This window comes from Rhinopithecus roxellana, chromosome 3, assembly GCF_007565055.1.
Source record: "Rhinopithecus roxellana isolate Shanxi Qingling chromosome 3, ASM756505v1, whole genome shotgun sequence".
Lineage (NCBI taxonomy): Eukaryota > Metazoa > Chordata > Mammalia > Primates > Cercopithecidae > Rhinopithecus > Rhinopithecus roxellana.
The window spans coordinates 185,313,532-185,335,713 of NC_044551.1; the positions used below are offsets into that span (position 1 = coordinate 185,313,532).

A 22,182-nucleotide genomic window follows, 5' to 3' on the forward strand; every position below is an offset into this window, starting at 1 on the left:
AGCACAGATTTAGAGTTTTCAGAATTCTGTCTCGTTCTCCACGCTGGCGTCTTTTACCTGCTGTTGTTCATAATCCCATTGGCTGCTTTAGGCTCACAGCCTCACATTTGGTGATTTTTCTCTACCTTGGGCCGACTGGATTCCCTTGTTACACATGGGAGCCAGTCTTGCTGGGTGTCCAGCCTGTCTCAGCACCCCAAATCAACGTGCAGCTCCTTTTCATCTGTGGAGCTTGTGAAACACCTCTGGCAGTGAAGGGTACACCGGGCATCATATTTCAAGCAGCACAGGAGAAATTCACGCCACAGCCTTTGGCCTGCTGCTGTCTGTGATTTATGGGCTGCATCGAGGCCTGCTGGGGGCAGGGGACTTATATTTCCATGGGGCCATGGAAGCTCTCCCCGAGCGTCTGTCTGGGGAGCTGGGATATGAGGCACACACTAGAGACCCCTTTATGCTGCTGCCGCCTTGTCGGAGGGAGGGGGTGTTTCAGATGGAGAGGTAGACGCCCCCACCCACGTGTCTGAGGGCAGCACAGCCTCGGACAGCAGGAACGATTTTTCGGGACACCTGCCATATGCTGCAGAGACCAGAGGGAAGAAAAGTTTCCATGACAGCCTGAAATCCTATTCTTCCCTCCTCCCCTCTCCCCAGGCCATTGTGGGCCACGTGGGGGGTCACCTTGCCTCACGAAGTCTGGAGATCTACTAATTTGGTACAAAATTATTCTGAGATAAGAAGAGCTGGGGTTCTTGCCCCCCCACCTGTCAATCTCAGGTTTTTAAATCTGCTTCCAGATAGATAGGAAGGCCGGGCGTGGTGGCTCATGCCTGTAATCCCAACACCTTGGGAGGCAGAGGCGGGTGGATCACCTGAGGTCAGGAGTTTGAGATCAGCCTGACCAACATGGAGAAACCCCGTCTCTACTAAAAATACAACATTAGCTGGGCATGGTGGCACATGCCTGTAATCCCAGCTACTCAGGAAGCTGAGGCAGGAGAATCGCTTGAACCAGGGAGGCGGAGGTTGCGGTGAGTCGAGATCGCACCATTGCATTCCAGCCTGGGCAACAAGAATGAAACTCCATCTCAAAAAAAAAAACAAAAAACAGATAGACATGAAGCAGAGATGGGATCTTCTCACCTACCTACAACCCCTTCTGCCCTGTCGAACAGGGCTTAGCCAGGGGCCCATGTCTGCAGGCCACAGGAGAAGGCAGAAGAAGCGAGAGCATTTTGTCATTCCACGGTGGACGTGTGGCAGACACCCTCTGTCCCTCAGAGTGCATTGTTTGCGTCTCCTGTCTTAACACAGGATAGAACTGTACTATAAATATAGTATAGAGATCACTATACTGTAAATGAAGTTGAGCCTCCCTCTTCTTTAATTTTTCATCTTATACAGCACCCCTCCTGCAGTGTCTTTTTGTTGTTCCCATTTTTTAATTAAAAGGATAATTTGACAACATGGGAATCCCATGACTTCAGGTGAGTTGGCTTTGGCAGTGCCCTCGAATCACTGGCATCACAGCGGCTGTGGCTTCCTTCCTTACTGTTCTCTTTGTACATGCTGGACCCCATGCCAGGCACTTTACACACATCACATGGATCCTCACGACCAGTCTATGCGGTCGTGCTGTCACCCGCCCCTTTTATAGGTTCAGAGAGGCCACAAAACTTGCCCAACTTGTAGTGTGGGGTTGTGTGTGTGGTTTTTTGGTGTGTTGTTTGTTTGTTTGTTTGTTTGTTTCTAATTAAGAAAAATACAACCAGGCACAGTGGCTCACACCTGTAATCCCAGCACTTTGGGAGGCTTAGGCAGGCAGATCCCTTGAGGCCAGCAGTTCGAGACCAGCCTGGCCAACATGGAGAAACACTGTCTCTACTTAAAAAAAAACACACACACACACAAAAATTAGCTGGGTGTTGGTGGCTGCTGGAGAATTGCTTGAGCCCGGGAAGCAGAGGTTTCAGTGAGCTGAGATCATGCCACTGCCCTCCCACCTGGGTGACAGAACAAGACCCTATCTCAGAAAAGAAAAAAAGAGAGAGAGAGAGAGAGAGAGAGAAAATTCATGCCACAACATAAAATTCAGGATTTTAACTGTTTTAAAGTATACAGTTGAATGGTGTTTAGCACCTTCACGCTCTATCTACTTCCAGAACATTTTTATCACCTTAAAAGGAACCTTTGTACTCATTAAGCAGTCACTTGCCTTTTCTTCCTATCGTCCAGTTCTGGCAGCCACTAATCTGCTTTCTGTCTGTGTGGATTCGTCTATTCTGGCTGTTTTATATAAAGGGGATTATACAATATGTGACCATTTGTGTCTAGTATTGTTCACTTCAAACAGAATTTTGAAGGATCATCCACTTTGCAGCATGTATCAGTACTTCTTTTTTTTTCTTTTCTTTTTTCTTTTTCTTTTTTTTTTTTGAGATGGAGTTTCGCTTTTATCGCCCAGGTGAGAGTGCAATGGCACGATCTCAGCTCATTGCAACCTCCACCTCCCAGGTTCAAGCAATTCTCCTGCTTCAGTGGCCTCCCGTCCCACCGCCCTGAGTAGCTGAGACTATAGGTATGTGCCACTACACCCAGCTAATTTTGTATCCTTAGTAGAGACAGGGTTTCACCGTGTTGGCCAGATTAGTCTCGAACTCCTGACCTCGGGTGATTCACCCACCTCGGCCCCACAAAGTGCTGGGATTACAGGAGTGAGCCACCGCACCCGGCCTTCATTTCTTTTTATGACCGAATAATATTCCATTGTATATCCCACAGTGTGTTTATCCAGTCATCTGTTGATGGATGTTTAGGTTGTGTTCACCTTTTGGCTATTGTGAACAGTGCTGCAGTGAACATTCGGGTAGGTACCAGTTATATTTGAACACTGGTTTCGGATTCTTTTGGGTATATGCCTGTGGGTTGGATTACGGGTCGTGTGGTAATTTTATGTTGGAGTTTTTGAAACACCTTGGAGTTTTGTTTTTGCTTGGTGGTTGCTGCCTGGAGATGGCTGCAGTGTTGAGTCTTTGGCCCCAGGGCATGGACCAGCCTGAGGAGGTGAGGGAGGGTTGGGGAGAAAGCCAGGAGGTCAAGAGGTGACCTTTTGCTAGGGTAGCTAGGCCTTAACTGTAAGACCTTATTATTTTGTACAAGAAGTGTGAAATATGTTTTTATTTTTAAAAACCTGAAAGAATTTAGCCAGATGTGGTGGCATATGCTTGTAGTCCCAGCTCCTTGGGAGGCTGCGGTGGAAGGAACTCTTGAGCCCAGAAGGTGGAGGCTGAAGTGAGCTGAGATCTTGACACTGCACTCCAGCCTGGGCAACAGAGCCAGACTCTATCTCAAAACAAACAAACACAAAAAAACTGAAAGGTACAGAAGTACCTAGTGCAAAAAATTAGTTTCTCCCCTTTGCTCACAGTCCCACTCCCACAGTTTTGTATGAATCCTTCCAGACCTCGGCCGGGCACAGTGGCTCACGCCTGTAATCCCAGCACTTTAGGAGGCTGAGGCGGGCGGATCACTTGAGATCAGAAGTTCAAGATCAGCCTGGCCAACATGGTGAAAACCCATCTCTACTAAAAATTCCAAACATTAGCCAGGCACGGTAGCACGCACCTGTAATCCCACCTACTCAGGAGGCTGAGGTGGAAGAATTGCTTGAACCTGGGAGGCGGAGGTTGCAGTGAGCCAAGATTGCACCACTGCACTCCAGCCTAGGCGACAGGGCAAGACTCTGTCTCAAAAAACAAAAACAAAAAACACAAATCCTTCCAAACCTAGATGTGTTTTAATAATTGGGAAAATAAACTTATTTTCATTTATGGGGGGAAAATGAATCATAGATTATACCCCTACACACTACTCAGTGAACGAAACTGCCAGATTCCCTCTCTTCCTTCCTTTTCCATTCTTCCTTTTCCTTCCCCATCTAATTGCAGTTCCATCATACTTTTTCTTTGCAAACATCTGTTTTCTTTCACTGTCACTTCCAGACCCTGAGCCTGAGCCTGTCCCTGAGAAAACAAGGCTTCTCATTGGTGAATGGTTTTCCTCTGTCCTCTGAGCCCCTCCTGCCCCCGGCCCACTGCCTGTTGTCTGTGAAAAGCAGTGGAAGGTGAGGCTGATAGATCTGACTCTTACAGTAAAGTTCTGACTTCTGGTTTCTGTAGGTGGGGCCACATCCTGTGCTAACCTTCATGCTGGCCCCTGTCCTCCTCCCTAGGAGAGAGAAGTGTGGGGCAGGAGGTGGTGGCACGGCCTTTCTTTTTGGGGGGGGTTGGGAAAGCCCCCCTCTCTGACTCTGGTCCTCCTGCAGAGCAGGGTCCCTTAGCTCTGTGAGTCGGTCATGCTGTGCTGAGCTTACCTGTGAAAAGGCCCATCTCCTTACTGTAGATTGTTTTTTTTTTTTTTTTGAGACAAGGTCTCACCCTGTCACCCAGGCTGGAGTGCAGCGGCATAATCTTGGCTCATCGCAAGCTCTGCCTCCTGGGTTCAAGTGATTCTCGTGCTTCAACTGGGGATTCCGTAGCCGGGATTACAGGCACACACCACCACATCCGGCTCATTTTTTTTATTTTTAGTAGAGACGGGGTTTCACCATGTTGGCCAGGCTAGTCTCGAACACCTGACCTCAAACAATCTGCCCGCCTCGGCCTCCCAAAGTGCTGGGATTACAAGCATGAGCCACCGGACCGGGCCCTTACTATAGATTTTTAAAATTATAATTATTATACACACTTGTAAAGTGAGATCCAAAGAATAAAGTAAAACTCGTTTTCCCATCTCACTCTCCAGAGGTAACCCCTGGGAACAGTTTCTTGTGTCTTCTGATTTTGATCTGGTGTATTTTTTTGGAATTGCTCCATGGTTATACAAACACACAGTTGATTCTCATTATTCACAGATTCTGTTCTTGTGAATTTGCCTACTTGCTAAAATTCTTTTGTAGGCCGGGCGCGGTGGCTCACGCCTGTAATCCTAGCACTTTGGGAGGCCGAGGCGAGTGGATCACCTGAGGTCCGAAGTTCGAGACCAGCCTGGCCAACATGGGGAAACCCCAACTCTACTAAAAATACAAAAAAAAATTAGCCGGGTGTGGTGGTGGGCGCCTGTAATCCCAGCTACTCGGGAGGCTGAGGGAGGAGAATGGCGTGAACCCGGGAGGCAGAGGTTGCAGTGAGCCAAGATCACGCCACTGCACCACAGCCTGGATGACAGAGCGAGACTCTGTCTCAAAAAAAAACAAAAACAAAAAAATTCCTTTGTAAACCTGGAATCAGTGGCAGCGCTTTTGTGGTGCTTCGCAAACATGCGCAGAGCCGTGTGTCCCACATGGGTTGACACATACCCTCATTCCAAGCCGAGGTCCGGTAAGAAGCACTCTGCCTTCTTCTTTCACCTCTCACGCTGTAAACAAATGTGTTTTTAGTGGACTTAGGGCGACATTTTTCATATTTTTGTGCTTTTTGTTGGTGATTTCGGTGTCAACAAGTCTCCAAGAACGGGTTGAAGTGCTGTCTAGAGCTCCCAAGGTCAAGAAGGCTGTAATGTGCCTTGTTGAAAAAAGTCTCTGTTAGAGAAGCTTTGTTCAGGCAGGAGTTATAACGCTGTTGGCCATGAGTTCAATATTAATGAATTAATGTATTAAACAAATACACAACACAAAGTTATAGGCTGATCGGTTGATGAAATGTGATCAGAGGCTTGCAGGAACCTAACCTTGTACCTTCCCCTAGGAGCAGTGGTTCAGTCTTCACTAATTCAGTGTTCACAATGGCTTTATAGCACATAACTGACATGAATAACAAAAATTGACCAGATATATTTACACAGCTGGGTTACTGCTAAAGGTGCTTTCTTCATAGTATGTTAGGGAACCCCTCTTTTTCCATCAGCCCTTGTGGATTTACTTCACTCTTTTTATTGACTGCAAAGTTCTTTGTTTTATAAACACTGTCATGTATGTAATGATTTCTCTCTCTTTTTGGACATTTAGGTTGCCTTCTGTTTTTTTCACTGCTATACACAATATGACAGTGACTGGCTTTTTCCCTATATCTTTGCAAACTTACATGAGTCTGTCTGTAAGATAAACTCCCAAAGGTGGAATTGTTTTGGTCAACAGGTAGGTACAGTGAAGATTTTGATAACTAGTTCCAAATTGCCTTACAAGTTTTAACTCAACCAACAGCTGATGAGATCCGTTTTCCCTAAATTTAACTTTATTTGTGGGAGGCTTTGGAACTGTTAACATCGGTGGCATAGTGGTAAGCACAGCTGCCTTCTGGAAAAACATTTATTTGACTGATTCTGTACCTAAACAATAAACTATAAAAGAACAAGCAGTGTCTCTTCTCTATCCTGGCCCCTCACCCATGTCTACTTGGGGCTTTTCTTCTGTGCTGCCAGCCACGAGTGCCTTTGCCCTGCCTTTCTCCGTTGCCCTGTCCAGGAAACACAGACAGGGAATCCTTTCCAGACCGATTGCTTTTAGTGCTTGTTAAGCCTCATGTCTTAGGGCAGATACCACTAAAAGCTATTGCCTGCCAGATACTTGCAGTGGGGCTTCAGGAGGTTCTAGGAGAGGCCTGTCTTCCTCCCAGTAAACCAGCATCACTCCCCCTGCATCCTCCATCCCCCACTCACCCCTGCTTTGATTGCTTGGCAACTGTTGCTTCTGAAAAGCAACTTCTTTGACAACAAGGCAGGGGGCGGGATGGGGTCTCCCCATTGGATATTTCAGAAACTTGAGAGCAGTCAATCCTTTTTGGTGGACAAGGATGAACGAATATGCTGCTTCCTAGCCTGGAGAAGTTAAACACATCAGCTCTCCCCAAAGCTGGGAATGCTTGAGATGCCTCCACGGCTCTAAATGTAGGCAGCAGCTGCAAATGGGGCAATATTTCCAGGTGATCTTTTTCAGGGGTGTATTTCTGACAAAACATGAGATGTATTGATAGAATTAAACCTAAATCTGCAAGGAAACGTGACAGCGCCCTTACAGGAGATAATTTAATAGCTCCCTACATCTCATGCAAGAGTGGCCAGGAGGAAACTCCATTTCCTCCCTGCCGTCAGGAGCATTTGAAATGCTTGAGCCTTTCAATGTTTGAACATTTCAGGAATCAGAACAGGTCTTACATTTGACGTGTGCAATTAAAGTGACTATTGCTTATCTTTCTTCCAAAAGACTGCCATGACATCAGTGGTACATCTCTAATCAGTGCCGTTTGGGTGGTGGCCATGCGGCTCGGGGCAACTGGAAACGGTGGTCTGTCACATTAGTGAGGGCCATGCTGAGCAAATCTGGGCACAGGGCTCAAATGTCACAGCACAGTGAGCGGAGGACATGGTGATTTTCCATTTCCTGTTCCCATCTCTGCAGACTGGCAGGCTTAGAGCTATTTGAGGGGAGGGATTTTGTATAAACTCCCTGTCAGACAGCTGGCTGGGCCGGAAACTCTTAAATTGTTCAATTTGCGTTAGCAAGTTTAACACCCAGACCTGTTTGTCCAGGGCCTAACTTTCTGGGCTCTGCATGGCTTTTTTTATTTTAATTTTATTTTTATTTTCCGGGAGTGAGGGCTGTATTTCAAGCTGCACGAATTAATTGAACGTGCGGTGTTCAGAAGCCCCTGATCACAGCAGCCCACCCCTCACCACCCAGGCATTCACCTATCAGTATTGTCGGTTGTGATAGCTAGCAGCGGCAGGGCACCTTTGTTTGATTTTGAAATCCGTTTCAGACTCAAAAGAGATACGTCGACCTGTTCTATCCCTTGGTGCTGAGATTAGATATTATTTTTATGTGTGGAGCATTTGCCTCGATTTTTGAGATTTCCTTCAAGGAGTGTGTGTTGCCTCCCTCCACCTCTGAAATCTTAATTTTAATTACAAGCATTGCGGTGTCTAGACAGGAAAAGTCTCTTCTTTGTCACCGACATGGTGGAGTTTCTGGGACTTTTCTAGGGAAGTCTGACGCCTCCCGACTTGTAGGTACTTGTACAATAGGTTCATGCTGAGATATTCTTGGACTGGAGCAGACCTACATTCTGGAACGTTCTCTGGCAGTTATTCTGCTAGCTCTGGCTTCTAGATTCCCAGCATCAGGGTCTTGCCTTCTGAGGAGTTTAAGGTGTTTTTTATCAGCAGGAGAGTAATATTTGTTCCTGTAGAAAACCAGAAGATGGGAAAAACTAAAAATAACAAAATAAAAATCACTTGTAATCTCACTACATTTCTCTTTTCTGTAATCGGAACCTAGGGGTGGAGGGTAAATCCTAGCCTCAGTGGTGATGGGATAGTTAATGTTTTTTGAGTGTTTATTTTTATTTATCTTTTTGAGGCAGGATCTCACTCTGTCACTCAGACTGGAGTACAGTAGCATGATCACGGCTCCTTGCACCTCAGCCTCCCAGTACCTGGGACCACAGGCGCATGCACACCACCAGGCCCTGCTATTTTTTTTTTTTTTTTTTTTTTTTTTTGAGACACTGTCTCATTCTGTTGCCCAGGCTGGAGTGCAGTGGCACCGTCTCGGTTCACCGCAACCTCCGCCTCCCAGGTTCCAACAATTCTTCTGCCTCAGCCTCCCGAGTAGCTGGAACTACAGGCGTCCACCACCACACCCAGCTACTTTTTGTATTTTTAGTAGAGACAGGGTTTCAACATATTGGTCAGGCTGGTCTTGAACTCCTGGCCCCAAGTGATCTGCCTGCCCTGGCCTCCCAAAGTGCTGGGATTTCAGGCATGAGTCACTGTGCCCAGCCTGTATGTGACACAGTGTTCTGAATTTTTTACACAGATTTACTAATTGAATCCTCAAAACAATTCTATAAGGCAGGCTGTAGTTGTATTTTCCCCAAATATCGGAGGAAGAATCCGAGGCCCAGTCAGTTAGGACACTTCCGTAAAAGCAAACAGCTAGGATGTGGCTAGTAATGGGGACCCAGGTTGTCACCTTGGGGTTGACTCAGTGGCTCTCAGCCACTGTACAACTATGGCCCTCGTTGTACAGCCAGACCACGTCCTTCCTTGGCTGTGCCAGGAAGACTCAGGTCAGAACACGGAGAGATTGCTGGGAGACTCTAGGCCACACTTCCTTCTGAGCCAACAGAGCAGCATTTGTGCTGACCCCGATTAAAACATCAGCCCTCGGCCGGGCGCGGTGGCTCAAGCCTGTAATCCCAGCACTTTGGGAGGCCGAGACGGGCGGATCACGAGGTCAGGAGATCGAGACTATCCTGGCTAACACGGTGAAACCTCGTCTCTACTAAAAAATACAAAAAACTAGCCAGGCGAGGTGGTAGGCACCTGTAGTCCCAGCTACTCCGGAGGCTGAGGCAGGAGAATGGCGTAAACCCGGGAGGCGGAGCTTGCAGTGAGCTGAGATCCAGCCACTGCACTCCAGCCTGGGCGACAGAGCCAGACTCCGGCTCAAAAAAAAAAAAAAAAAAAAAAAAAAAAAAAAAAAAAAAATCAGCCCTCAGGACCAGCTCTTGTATCTGGAAGCGTCTCCCCTCTGAACCTCAAGGGCAGTACCCAAGATGGTCTCTCTTCTTCCTTCTCCCTGCTCCCTGCAGGGGTCAGAACAAAGGATCAGGGTCCCCAGTGCCCACACATTCAGCACAGCAGCTCCCTGGGCCAGAGGTAGCCCCTGGTTAGTTAGGAGTGAGCTTTCTTTAAAGCAGTGACACCAAAACCTTCGTGACAGGAGTTAGCTCCATAACTCCTATCCTCCATACGAGGACAGAAGCACTTGTGGGACGCAGTCCCCAGATGCCAGCTATATGCGTTACAAATGGCCCCTGCCCCGCAGGCCCTGCTTTCAGTCAGTGACACTTATTTGGGTCACGTATAAAGCGGAGCACAAAGGAACCAGGGATTGCCTGAGGCCACAGTGTGACGTCATCACAGCAGTTTCTCCTTCCTGACACAGGGAAGTCCTCCCAGCAAGAAGGGAAGCCCGTGGGTGACCCAGCTGGCTGAATTCCACTTCTGACCTGGGAGGCATTTTCACAATTTCCTCCTAAAGAAAACAGCCACCCACAACCTCACCCTGGTCTCTGTTTTTAAAATTGGGCCCAGGAACTGATTCAGCCTGTCAGAAATGAGCTTGCTTTCATTCTTTCATCCATCCGTCCTTCCATCCATTCATTATTATCAAGGCCTACTCTGTGCCAGAGACTGGAGATGCAGCCCTGCTCTTGAGAGAGGAAGGAGAGGAAGACAGCTTTTTCTTTATTTCCTGAGGGAGAAAGGAAGCTCAGCCAGGCAGGGTACCCAGAGCCACCTTCACACAAGGTCTACCCAGCGGACCTTGGAAGCCCAGGAATGGCTGGTGTTGGAGGCCTGTTTCTCCGGAATGTTTCCTAACTACAGGATCAGAAAGGGGCCAGAAATCTTGGATGCAGCTACAGCAGGTCCTTAAGATCAGAGTGGGAAGGGGAGGCTACCTGGCCTCCAACCCTTGTGGTCCCCACAGCTTTCTCCCTTCCTTGAGCACCACTGAAGCACTCTCTTATAGATGAAGGATTTTCTTGCTTTGTCCCTGGCTTTCTCTCTCCCCCATACCAAATCTCATCCAGAAACCAAACCACCGTCATTGTATCTGTGACTGTCATTTCAGGGCTGGGTCTGAATTGAGCACAGGTTTATAAAGAGCACTGTTCTGAGCACACTAAGCCATCATGTCACCCTCACCACAATTCTATCTACTTGTCTTCTTTCCACTTCACAGATGAGGAAGCACAGGTCCAAGAAGTTGTGACTTATCCCAGACCACATGGCTAGTAAGTGGCTGCCACTCTGTAGAATCCAGGACAGTCATCATCAGAGTGTGTGCCTGGCCCGCTGCACTGCCTTACACTGTAAAAACAGCCTGCCAGAGCATGGCGTCCTCAGAGTAGTTTCACACTCTCTCCATCAATTGCTCAAAATCTGTCTCCCCTGGTTTCTCGGAAAGACACTTGTCTGCTGGGCGTATGAGCAGTGCCTTTTATTGCAAAGAGTAGGAAGCACCTTTCTTGCCTTCAATAACTGCAAGAAGTCAAAGAGGGTTTTTGTTTTTTAAAAAAAGGTCAGGCTGGGGAGCACCTACAGTACAAAAAGTTTCCTGTTAGAGAGCCACTCCTTTGACTTAAATGCTATCATTAGAAGAAAACAGTAAGTCCTGTTGATCATATAGCTCTTTAGTGGAAAGGCTCTGGAATTAAATTGCTAAGTAGCAGAAGCAAAGGGGAGATTGAAGTCAAGAGGATTTGTGGAAGGGCCAAACGTCGTGGTGCATGCCTGTAATCCCAGCACTTTGGGAAGCTCGAGTAGGAGGATCGCTGGAGCCCAGGAGTTCAAGACCAGCCTGGGCAACATAATGAGACGCTATCTCTTCAACAAGTAAACAATTTTTTTAAAATCTTAAAAATTAAGAGTATTTGTGGAGAACAGGGTTAGATGGGGTGAAGCTGAAACTAGCCTGACACCCACATCCATAAGAGTTCCTCCACCTAGATAGACACACTCATTATGGAGCTTGTAGGATTGCAGGGGGCCTTGTGACTGTATATAAGATTTCCTGCCTATAGTGTAGAAAGCCAGGGACTTTGGAATCATTTATTCATTCATTTTTTAAAATACACAAAAGCTATTTGTTATTTATTTTATACTAGAGGCTGTGCTAGGTGAACAGGATCTGTGGTGTTCTAGAAGACAGATGTGGTCCCTACCCTCATGGAGCAGACAGACAGATTTTTAAATGCTGCTTTGTGCTTTACCAGCTGGGAGATCGGGGTAACTCAACCTTTCTGAGCTTCTGTTTCCATGTGGGAAACACCCCCAACCTCCCAGGGTTGTTGCCAGAATCAACTGAGAGCATCTGTTAAGGGCATAGCAAGCACAGTTCATGGACCCCCTAGCCCACCCAACCCCACAGTAAATAGAGGTGTAGTCCAGGGGCTGCCAGCACATTTGATGCCTGCTGTGTGTCGGGCCTGGGATGCAACAGAGAACCAAGTGCTGAACGAAGCTCTCCGCCCTCCCAGAGATCACATCCTGGTGTGTGGGTTCTCTGCCTCTTGCTACCCAGTAGATTCTCTGCCTCTTGCTACCCAACTGGGTAACCTGAGAAAAGTCCCACCCTGGGGAGGGGGGCATCTGGGAAAGGCCTTGGATGCAACACTCACTCCCGTTTCTTCCTCCCTGACTGTGAGCCTGGAAATCACCAGCAGGAGGTCAGAGTTCAAGGTCACAGCCTGGGGAAAGGAAGCTGTAACAACTCTAGTCCACTCCATGCATTCCAGCACAGCCTGGACTGTGGAGTTGGGTAAGGGTAAGGGAGCCTTTTGTTGGGCTTTTTTCAGCTCCTTTCAGAACCTGTAAGAAAATACGTCTAGCTAACAGAACTTGAGAAGATCCCAGGTTTGGAGTGCAAAGTATACCATGTTCAATAAATAATACAGCAGCTGCTACCATTTATAGAGCACCTCCCACATGCCCATCCTGTTACCTGGGATGCTCCTTGCGCCCTCCCTACTGCCCTGTGAGGTGTGGGTTTCCAGGTGATTGCCCAAGATCACACAAATGATACCAGGAGTGAGGATGGGAAACTGGCACTTGAGCCCCTGCCCTGCCTCTGCCCCAGGACATTCCTGCCTGTTTCTGGTGGGGACCTCCCCCAGAATCCTGGCTGTCCCTCGTCACACCGGCTCCAAGGCCATAAATAAAGCTGGTAGAAGTTCTGCCTTTTCTGGGGCTACTTTTCTCCCCTCCCCTCCAGGAAGGAAGAATCTGAGGGAAAAAAGCATTAGCATCAGAAAGGTCTCTATTGAGCCTGGCCCTGCCTGGGCTTCCACTCCTGGGATGCTCGCTTCCCTTGCCAGCAAAGGCTGCAAAGCTGGGAAAAAGCCTTTCAGCCATCTCTTTTCTCTTCTGTCCTTGCCACCTGACTGCATAGCACTCCCCACAGGCACCTGGGAAGATAGATGTCAGGCCCCACCTGGGAAAAGGCAAGGCCTGGACACCACTGGGCGGTTCTTGATCCCTCTGAGCTGTCAGCCCCATCTTTCCTTTATCACCAGCACCTGCAGGGTAGGCTGGTGGCTGCTGGAGGGGCATGGGATAGCTATGGGGTCTCAACTTCTGATAAAATTCTGGTTCTCATTCTGGGATAAAATGAGGAAGAGATTTTTTAATAGGAGAGCGGCCATTCTTGTGGAAGAATAACTTTGCCTGTTTTTAAAGGCATTGCATTTCTTTCCCCCCGCCCCACCCCACCAGACAGAGTCTCGCTCTGTCACCCAGGCTAGAGTGCAGTGGTGCGACCTTGGCTCACGGCATCCTCAGCCTCCGGGGTACAAGCAATTCTGCCTCAGCCTCCTGAGTAGCTGGGATTACAGGCATGCACCACCACACCCAGCTGATTTTTGTATTTTAGTAGAGGCAGTGTTTCACCATGTTGGCCAGGCTGGGGCATTGCGTGGCTTTGCTTTGCTTTGCTTTGCTTTGCTTTGCTTTGCTTTGCTTTGCTTTGCTTTGCTTTGCTTTGCTTTGCTTTGCTTTGCTTTCTCTCTCTCTCTCTCTCTCTCTCTCTCTCTCTCTCTCTCTCTCTCTCTCTCTTTCTCTCTTTCTCTCATTCTCTTTCTTTCTCTCATTCTCTTTCTCTCTTTCTCTCTCTCTCTCTCTTTTTTTGAGATGGAGTCTCACTCTGTTGCCCAGGCTGGAGTGCAGTGGCGCGGTCTTGGCTCACTGCAACCTTTGCCGCCCGGGTTCAGGTGATTCTGCCTCAGCCTCCCGAGTAGCTGGGACACACACCACCACACCTGGGTAATTTTTTTATTTTTTTAGTAGAGACGGGGTTTCACTGTATTGGACAGGCTGGTCTTGAACTTCTGACCTCGTGATCCACCCACTTTGGCCTCCCAAAGTGCTGGGATTACAGGTGTGAGCCGCCACGCCTGGCTGGCATTGCATTTCTTTAGGGAAGAAAAGTAGCCAGCTGTGGCTTTAAAACCTGTTTCTCTTTAGCCAGGAAACTTTGGCCTCATCTCTGAACCTGGGTTAAGCACCTGAATGTGCAGTGCACCAGGTAGCCCTGAAGGGGTCCGTCAGTAGGCATCTTCTGAGGCGTGAAGGACTTTTGGGGGGATTCATGGGGCACAGTGCAGAACACAGTCTGTCTAGTTGGGGGTGGGCCACACTCGGACCGGGGCCACAGGAATGAGGCAATGCTGAATTTTTACAGAATCTTGTTCTGTGCTGGTTACCTTTTTGTGTAAGTTTTCGGTTTTTTTTAAAGGCAGTGTAAATGTTAATGATTGTTGGAACCGGGTGATAACATTCAAGGGACTTCATTATAATAATGTTTCTCTGTCTCTTTATGTATATTTAAAATTTTCTAAAATAAGATGGCTTTTTAAGCAATTAAAAATATTGCTCATCTTGGCGCTAATTCAGAAAAGTCAGGAATCCTGTTTGGTCTACCTTGAGGCTTGATTGCCAGGACAGTAGGTGGAAGATAAGCCAGTCTTCAGAGTGGGCACCTTCATAGAGAAAGAAAGTAGAATGTGGTTGCCAAGGACTTGGGAGGGGGGACCTAGGAATGATTGTTTAATGGGGACAGAGTTTCAGCAAGATGAAAAACTTTCTGGAGAGGGATGGTGGTGATGGCTGCCCATCATTGTGAATGTCCGTATAATACCACTGAACTGTACAGTGAAAAATGGTAAACTTTATATTATATGTTCTCACAAGTTTTTTCTAATTCAAAAATAAACAAATAAAAAGCTGATCTGTAAGCTGGACTCATAACATCTTGCCACCACGGCCTCATCTGTGGTTAAGCATGTGGGCCACATGGATGGACGCATGGTCATCCTCACCTGCCACGAATTGCCCAGGAGCTCTGTGTGCCAGCCTCAGGAAGTGGTGTCAGGAATCAGCCAGCCAGGTGCAGAAAGGAAGGCACATAAGAGGCATCACTTACAGGCACCACCAGCACCACCAACACTAAGGGTACACGTGCATCTGCCTGGCCTCTGAGAGCCAGAGGAAGTGCTTCTGTAGGTTTAGAATGCTTTTTAATCTTTTAAGTATGTTGATAGTGACCAGGCGCAGTGGCTAATGCCTGTAATCCCAACACTTTGGGAGGCCAGGGCGGGCAGATCACTTGAGCCCAGGAATTCGACCAGTCTGGGCTCTACTGAAAATACAAAAATTGGCCAGGCGTGGTGGCGTGTGCCTGTATACCTAGCTACTCAGGACGCTGAGGTGGGAGGGTCACCTGAGTCTAGGAAGTTGAAGATACGGTGAGCCGAGATTGAGCCACTTGAACTCCAGCCTGTGCGACAGGAGTGAGACCCTGTCTCAAAAAAAAAAGAGGTTGATAGGGCTCCTGCTGTTCCAATTTAGGACAATATGAACATCAAAAAAGAAAAATGTAGATGGAATGATAGGATTTTTAAAACTTCCTTTTCAACCACCAACCCCCAGTATAATAATTTATTCAGAAAAGGATCATCCGTGGATGTAAAGCCATTGAGCTAAAGATTATTGAGAAACAGGATATTCACAAAGTGTCCCCTCACAGATTACTTATTAATTTCCCAGGGAAGCCGGTACCTTGAACTGGAGCAGTCTCGTGTCACCACCTTAATTGATCTAACGTAGGCCGGTACAAAGTGACATTGCCTAGGACTCCTGCTGTGGTCCGGTGGGTGAGGACAGAACAGTCTGTCATTTTCTTGCCTGTACTGTTTGACCTGCATCTAATTGTAAGGAAACAATCAGACAGATCCAGAATGTGGAGCATTTTACAAGACAACTGGCCTAGATTCTCCCAGAGTCAGTGTCATGAAAAACAAACGAAACAAGGGGACTTCAGCGATCATAGACTCCGTGTGTGAACCTAGTTTGGATTCTGGATCCAAAAACACAAAACGAAGGTTATAAAAGGCATTTTTAGGACCCCTGGAGAAAGTCAGATGTGGACTGAATATTAGAAAATGTGATTGCATTAATGTTCATGTCTTAGAAATGCTAATAAGCATTACGATTTGTAGGAAAATGACCTCAGGAACAGATGCTGAAGTGTTCGGGGGTGGCATGTCATGTCGGCAACTTGACTAGAAATGGTCCAACAAAACCAGTATTTACAGACAGAATACACCTAGACAGAGCATACACGGATCAGGGTCAGCAAGGGCAGAGTCTGGTGAAGGGTCTTATGTGTTCATTGTTCTCTTTCATCTTTTCTCTGATTTGAAAATTTTCAAAATCAAAAGTGCATCAAAGGAGTCGGAGAATCTGTGGCTATTGTCTGGCTTAGAAGGACTCAGAATTCTGTTCCCAGCCTCTCCCAGGGGACTTGCCTGAAGTCTTCTAGGCATCTGTTGCCTGTGCAGTTTGTTGATAAGGAGAAAGCAGCTGAGTAACAGTGCTTGGCGGTGGCAGCGCTGGGGACAGCGGGCCAGCCCCACTCACAGTCCTGGGAGGAGGGGAGGAAATGTCTGCCAGGCACGTGCAGCATCAGGAAACTCATATAAAATCTTTTCTGGCTGCGAAATGTGTTGTGCTAGGGGATAGTCGCTAACCTGGGCTTGGCCTGGGCAGCAGTTAAAGCAGGGGCTCTAAAGTCTGCTTCTGGGTGTAGAAGCTGAGTTCTCCCATCAGCTTCTTCTCTGAGCCTCTGAGGATTGTAAAGAACCTACCTAGAAGGTTCCTGCCAGGAGCCAGTGGGTGGCCAGCTGGAAGCACAGCCCATTCTGTGTACCGGGGGCTTGTGAAGCACTTTCCGTTCTGCAGCTCCATTTTGTCTTCACGTGGGACGTGGTCCTACATCATAAGCAAATAAACAGCCTGTGGAGTTTAGTGCTTGTGGGTCCAGAGCAAACTCCTGAGGATTCAGACCCAGCTCTGCCTGGCTGTGGCCTGCCATGTGGTGCGTCCCCAGGAAGCAGAGGGAGCAGGTGAAATCAGATTCCGCAGTAATCCTTGGTGCCTTCCATTGGAGGATAATCCTCTTGGGCCTGGTAGCAGAGCTCTGAAAGGTTTGAAAAGCGGGGAGGGGAGGAGGAAACTAATCTGACTGAGCACATCTGTCAGTTCTAAGAGATTGCTGGCTGCCAGCAGTGCTGTGCAAGGTCTTAGTGCCACCCCAGTACAGTGCACCTGCACCTGGCCACCTCCTGCTCTGGGGAGGGAAAGAGAGCTCGTTTCTATTGAGTGCATGCAACCAAGGCTGGCTCAGCACAAGATTCAGGGAAGCTGTTGGAAAAAAATAAATAAATAAAATTCTTCCTTTTAAAAACTGCACAAAGAATACATGATCATTGGAGAAAAAACTGGGAAATACAAGATCATCAGAGAAAAATTCAAATGGCCTAAAATATCTCTTTCCTGAGAGGACTGTTCATTCATGTAACAATATTTACTGGGTACCTACTATGTGTCAGGCACGTGCTGAGAACTGCCGGCACAGCAGCAAATGGTTCGGATTCAGTTCCCGTTCTTACGAGGCTTAGAGGCAGATGCCAGCCATTAATATTAATACTTGGATGTTAAGCAAATAATCTGAGTGTAGAAGTCCCTTTAATACCTGGAGGTCTCTAAACTGAGTTCTGGAGGACACAGATAAGGGAGGTGAGGGGAAGAGCATTCCCAGCCCGGGGAGGGGTCGGAGTCCCACGTGGCTGGATCCTGTGCTTGGAGAGGGAGTGTTGGGGGGTGGGGACAGGCGGCGCTGCCGAGGCCAATAGAGCCAGTCGGCCAGAGCCTCAACCCTGGGATTTCCAGCCATGCAGGAGGCTCTTCCTCTCTGGGCAGCTTTGACCTCGCATTGGCCTGCCTGAGTAGCTCTTGTGTGCAAGACAAGAAAGTGTGTACTTCGGACACAGCACCATTGCAGGCTGAGCAACTGGGCTCCAGATGGAATGTGGGCTTGCTGTAAACTGCATGGTGCGGGGCTGGTAGTGCCTCTGCCCTTCACTGTCTCATACATTTCCACTCCTCTGCATCAAAGACCAGAGCTTTGTGTCAGGTCATCGTTACCCACTGAGTGGGCTGCCGCAAGGTTTGCCGAGAAGGGAGCGACCCTGGCCTGCCGAGACACAGTTGATTGATTCTGCGGTGACGTCTTTTGAGCTGTCCTCAGGAGTGTGTTGTATCTGCTGTGGTGGTTCCTTCCTTATCTCCCCTAAGCAGCATGAGAGATGGGAACTGGGTCACAGGTGCCTGCAGCTGGGAGCAGGTGCATGCGTGTGTTGTTTGCTGTTCCCTTTGTGAGCACTGAGGTGTGCTTTGAGGTCAGCTGGGTCGCCCCACTGCCTCTTTTGGCATTTGCTTAGTGGCAGCTCCACACCCTATGAGGCTGGCTTTGGGTCACGGGTGATCAGACCAAGGCGAGGCCCTTGAAGGCCTCACCACCTGATGTGGGAGTCATACAGTGTAGGGGGCTGGTGTGGAGGATGACTTCTGAGAGGCGGAGACTCGAGGTGAAGGACATGTCAGGGTTGGCTGAGTGAGGAGGGGATGGGGAAGGGTGCTCCAGGCCCGGGGGGCTGTGTCAATGAAAGCTTATAGGCAAGAACTGCCAGGGACGGGGTCCACGGCCACCTGTGCCGTGGTTTCCCCAGAGTGAGGAACATTGAGGCTGGAGAGGCCCACACTCTGCAGAGCCTCACACAGTAGAAGCTGTCATGCCCCTCACCAGCCCCTGACTCTTGACCCTTAGGGCACAAGGACCCCACATTGTCCCCTCAGAGCATCCATAACTGATGACTGCCAGGGGTTGCTATGTAAATGCCTCTGCTCTTTAACCCGTGGGTGGGATAACCTGAGGCCTGTCTTAGGCTGTTTCTCAGAATTCCTCAGTAGGATTAAGCTCGGGTTGTCCACAGTGGTGACTCCCTTGTGTCCTTTTGGGCTTTCTTCCCTTTCCTGTTCTCTTCCCCCACCTACCGAGCTTTCCTGGGCTCACCTTCCAAGACCTGGAAACCAGAGGGAACCCAAACTAAGACCCCGTTTACACAGTTCGAATTCAACAGCAAGGATAGCAGGAAGCCACTGGAGAGCTTTTCTACCCATGGAGGGACAGGGCCGGGTTTGCATGGCCATGCTGACTCTAGCCGGAAGGTTGGATTGGTTAGGGCCAGATGGAGAGCAGAGAGAGCACCTTATTCCCCAGCCCCTGGCTGCTGCTGACCACTGTCACCTGCTTTCTGTGTTCCAGAGGCTGGTCTGAGCATTTGGTGTGCATTTTCCCATTGACTCTAACAGAAGCCTTACGAAGTATAGGTTCCATCTTACAGATGAGAACGCTGAGTCACAGAGAGGCTGAGACACCTAGCCATGATCCCCCAGTGGGAAGTGATGGCTTGGAGATTCAAGCCTAGGTTTGACAGATCTGGAATGAGTGCTCTTATTCCTCCTCAGTCCGGCCTGTCTGCTTTCTGTCTTCTTTGCCAGCACTGTCCAGGCACTGTAAGGTGGGCCGTTAGCTCTCTGGGTGCAGGTAAATGTCTTCCAGTAACCCCTGCTTCCCCTGCTCCCCCACAGGTAAGTTCGAGGATCGGGAAGACCATGTCCCCAAGTTGGAGCAAATAAACAGCACGAGGATCCTGAGCAGCCAGAACTTCACCCTCACCAAGACGGAGCTGCTCAGCACAGAACTGCTGCTCCTGGAGGCCTTCAGCTGGAACCTCTGCCTGCCCACGCCTGCCCACTTCCTGGACTACTACCTCTTGGCCTCCGTCAGCCAGAAGGACCACCACTGCCACACCTGGCCCACCACCTGCCCCCGCAAGACCAAAGAGTGCCTCAAGGAGTATGCCCATTACTTCCTAGAGGTCACCCTGCAAGGTGACAGCTGGGACCCAATGGCAGGACCTCCCACCCCTTCCCCACCCACCCAGGGGTCAAGGTCAGGCGGCTCTCAAAGGCATGTCCATCCAGATCAGGCCTTCTCACTGGGGCCTGTGCACCCAGATCACTCTTACTTTGCCGGCGATAAGCAAAGAAAGGGCAAGGATTAGCCCAGTGTGTTACCAGTAACACGTAAAAGAGAAATAGCAACTTATATACAGGCAGCTGGAAATCTAGAAACTTACAGATCACCTGGTAATTTTTCTTACAGTAACCAGGAACATTGCAAATGAATTACATAGCACAGATTTGCAGATTGGTTATTCTCAAATACTGCCATCATATAGATAGTATGTAGCAATAAAAGTTACCCTGTTACTTGAAACTTACTTGAAACTCGCTCTTCCCAGTGTTTTAAAATCTAGATGTTAACTGGGTCAAAAACACTGCTGATACAGCCAGGTGCGGTAGCTCACTCCTGTAATGGGAGGCTGAGGCAGGCGGATCAGGAGATCGAGACCATCCTGGCCAACATGGGGAAACTCCGTCTCTACTAAAATACAAAAAATTAACCAGGTGTGGTGGTGCGTGCCTGTATTCCCAGCTATTTGGGAGGCTGAGGCAGGGGAATTGCTTGAACTCAGGAGGCAAAGATTGCAGTGAGCGGAGATCGCGCCATTGCACTCCAACCTGGCGACAGAGCGAGACTCCATCTTTTTTTTTGTTTGTTTTTTACAGTAGACATTTATTTAAAGTAAAATATCTGTAGACCAACTAATTCTTAAGATTGTTTCGAGTTTAACCATCTTCATAAGAGCTGCATCCACAGACTTGAATTACATGATTACCTCTGCCCATTCTTCTCTTTCTTTTCTTTCCCAAGTAACCTCTTTCAGATACAGTTCAAGGTAGAAATTTTTCTCTTCGTATTTGGTCCACTGCTCTTTAGGCAAGATCTGATGCTTCATGGTCAGGTCCAGTGCTCTCTACATGTGAAACATTCTGTCATTATAAACGTTCTCAGGAAGCCTTCTTATGGCTTCTTTTACATCTTCTTTCTCGTATATTGTGTCATCTCTCATTAACCCCAGTTTATTGAATCCTGCGGCATTGTAATACCATTTTCAAATACCATCCAGCCACTTGCCTGATGCTGCAGCAGCCTTCATGCCAGCCATTTTGACCAGTGAGACTCCGTCTTAAAAAAACAAAAAAATACTGCTGATACAACCATCCCATAACCTACCACAAACTAAAATGGGCATGAGTATCCAGATCAATGATTGGACTGGGCACGGTGGCTCACACCTATAATTCCAGTAATTTGGGAGCCTGAGGCGAGCAGATCACCTGAGGTCAGGAGTTCAAGACCAGCCTGGCCAACATAGTGAAACCCCGTCTCTACTAAAGTACAAAAATTAGCCAGGCATGGTGGTGGGCGCCTATAGTCCCAGCTACTTGGGAGGCTGAGGCAGGAGAATCGCTTGAACCCGGGAGGTGGAGGTTGCATTGAGCCGAGACTGTGCCGTTGGACTCCAGCCTGGGCGACAAGAACAAGACTCCATCTAAAAAAGAAAAAATCTCAAGCCTGTAATCCCAGCACTTTGGGAGGCCGAGACTGGCAGATCATGAGGTCAGGAGATCGAGACCATCCTGGCTAACACGGTGAAACCTCATCTCTACTAAAAAAATACAAAAAACTAGCCAGGCGTGGTGGCGGGCGCCTGTAGTCCCAGCCACTCAGGAGGCTGAGGCAGGAGAGTGGCATGAACCCGGGAGGCGGAGCTTGCAGTGAGCCGAGATCCTGCCACTGCACTCCAGCCTGGGTGACAGAGCGAAACGTCTCAAAAAAAAAAAAAAAAAAAAATTCAGTGATTGTGATCCCAAGCATTAACTGAGCATTTACTGCATGCCAGGTGTCTTGCTTCAGTGATTTGCACACGTTATCTCATTTGAACCTCACAGCAACCCCACACCAAAATCACCTCCATTAATCATATTTTACAGAAGAGGAAACTGATGCTGTAACTTACCCAAGGTTATTGCTAGGATTTTTTTAATTTTTTTTTTTTTTTTTTTTTGGAGGCGGAGTCTTGCTCCATCGCCCAGGCTGGAGTGCAGTGGCACAATCTTGGCTCACTGCAAGCTCCGCCTCCCGGGTTCACGCCATTCTCCTGCCTCAGCCTCCAGAGTGGCTGGGACTACAGGCGCCCGCCACCACGTCTGGCTAGTTTTTTGTATTTTTTTAGTAGAGACGAGGTTTCACCGTGTTAGCCAGGATGGTCTCGATCTCCTGACCTCATGATCCGCCCGTCTCGGCCTCCC

The 22,182-nt window shown here is 48.4% G+C and overlaps 1 protein-coding gene and 1 pseudogene across 3 annotated transcripts in view; one reads left to right on the forward strand and one right to left on the reverse strand.

The window, feature by feature from the left end:
* Positions 1–22,182, forward strand: part of CCNJL (cyclin J like) — a 60,627-nt gene that overhangs the window by 32,760 nt on the left and 5,685 nt on the right. For all 3 annotated transcript variants that reach the window (XM_030927980.1, XM_030927979.1, XM_030927981.1), the window contains exon 4: positions 19,552–19,854. In XM_030927980.1, the coding sequence (XP_030783840.1) occupies positions 19,552–19,854 (303 nt within the window). The remainder of the gene's footprint in view (positions 1–19,551; positions 19,855–22,182) is intronic.
* On the reverse strand, positions 20,694–21,035 carry LOC104667498 (annotated as a pseudogene).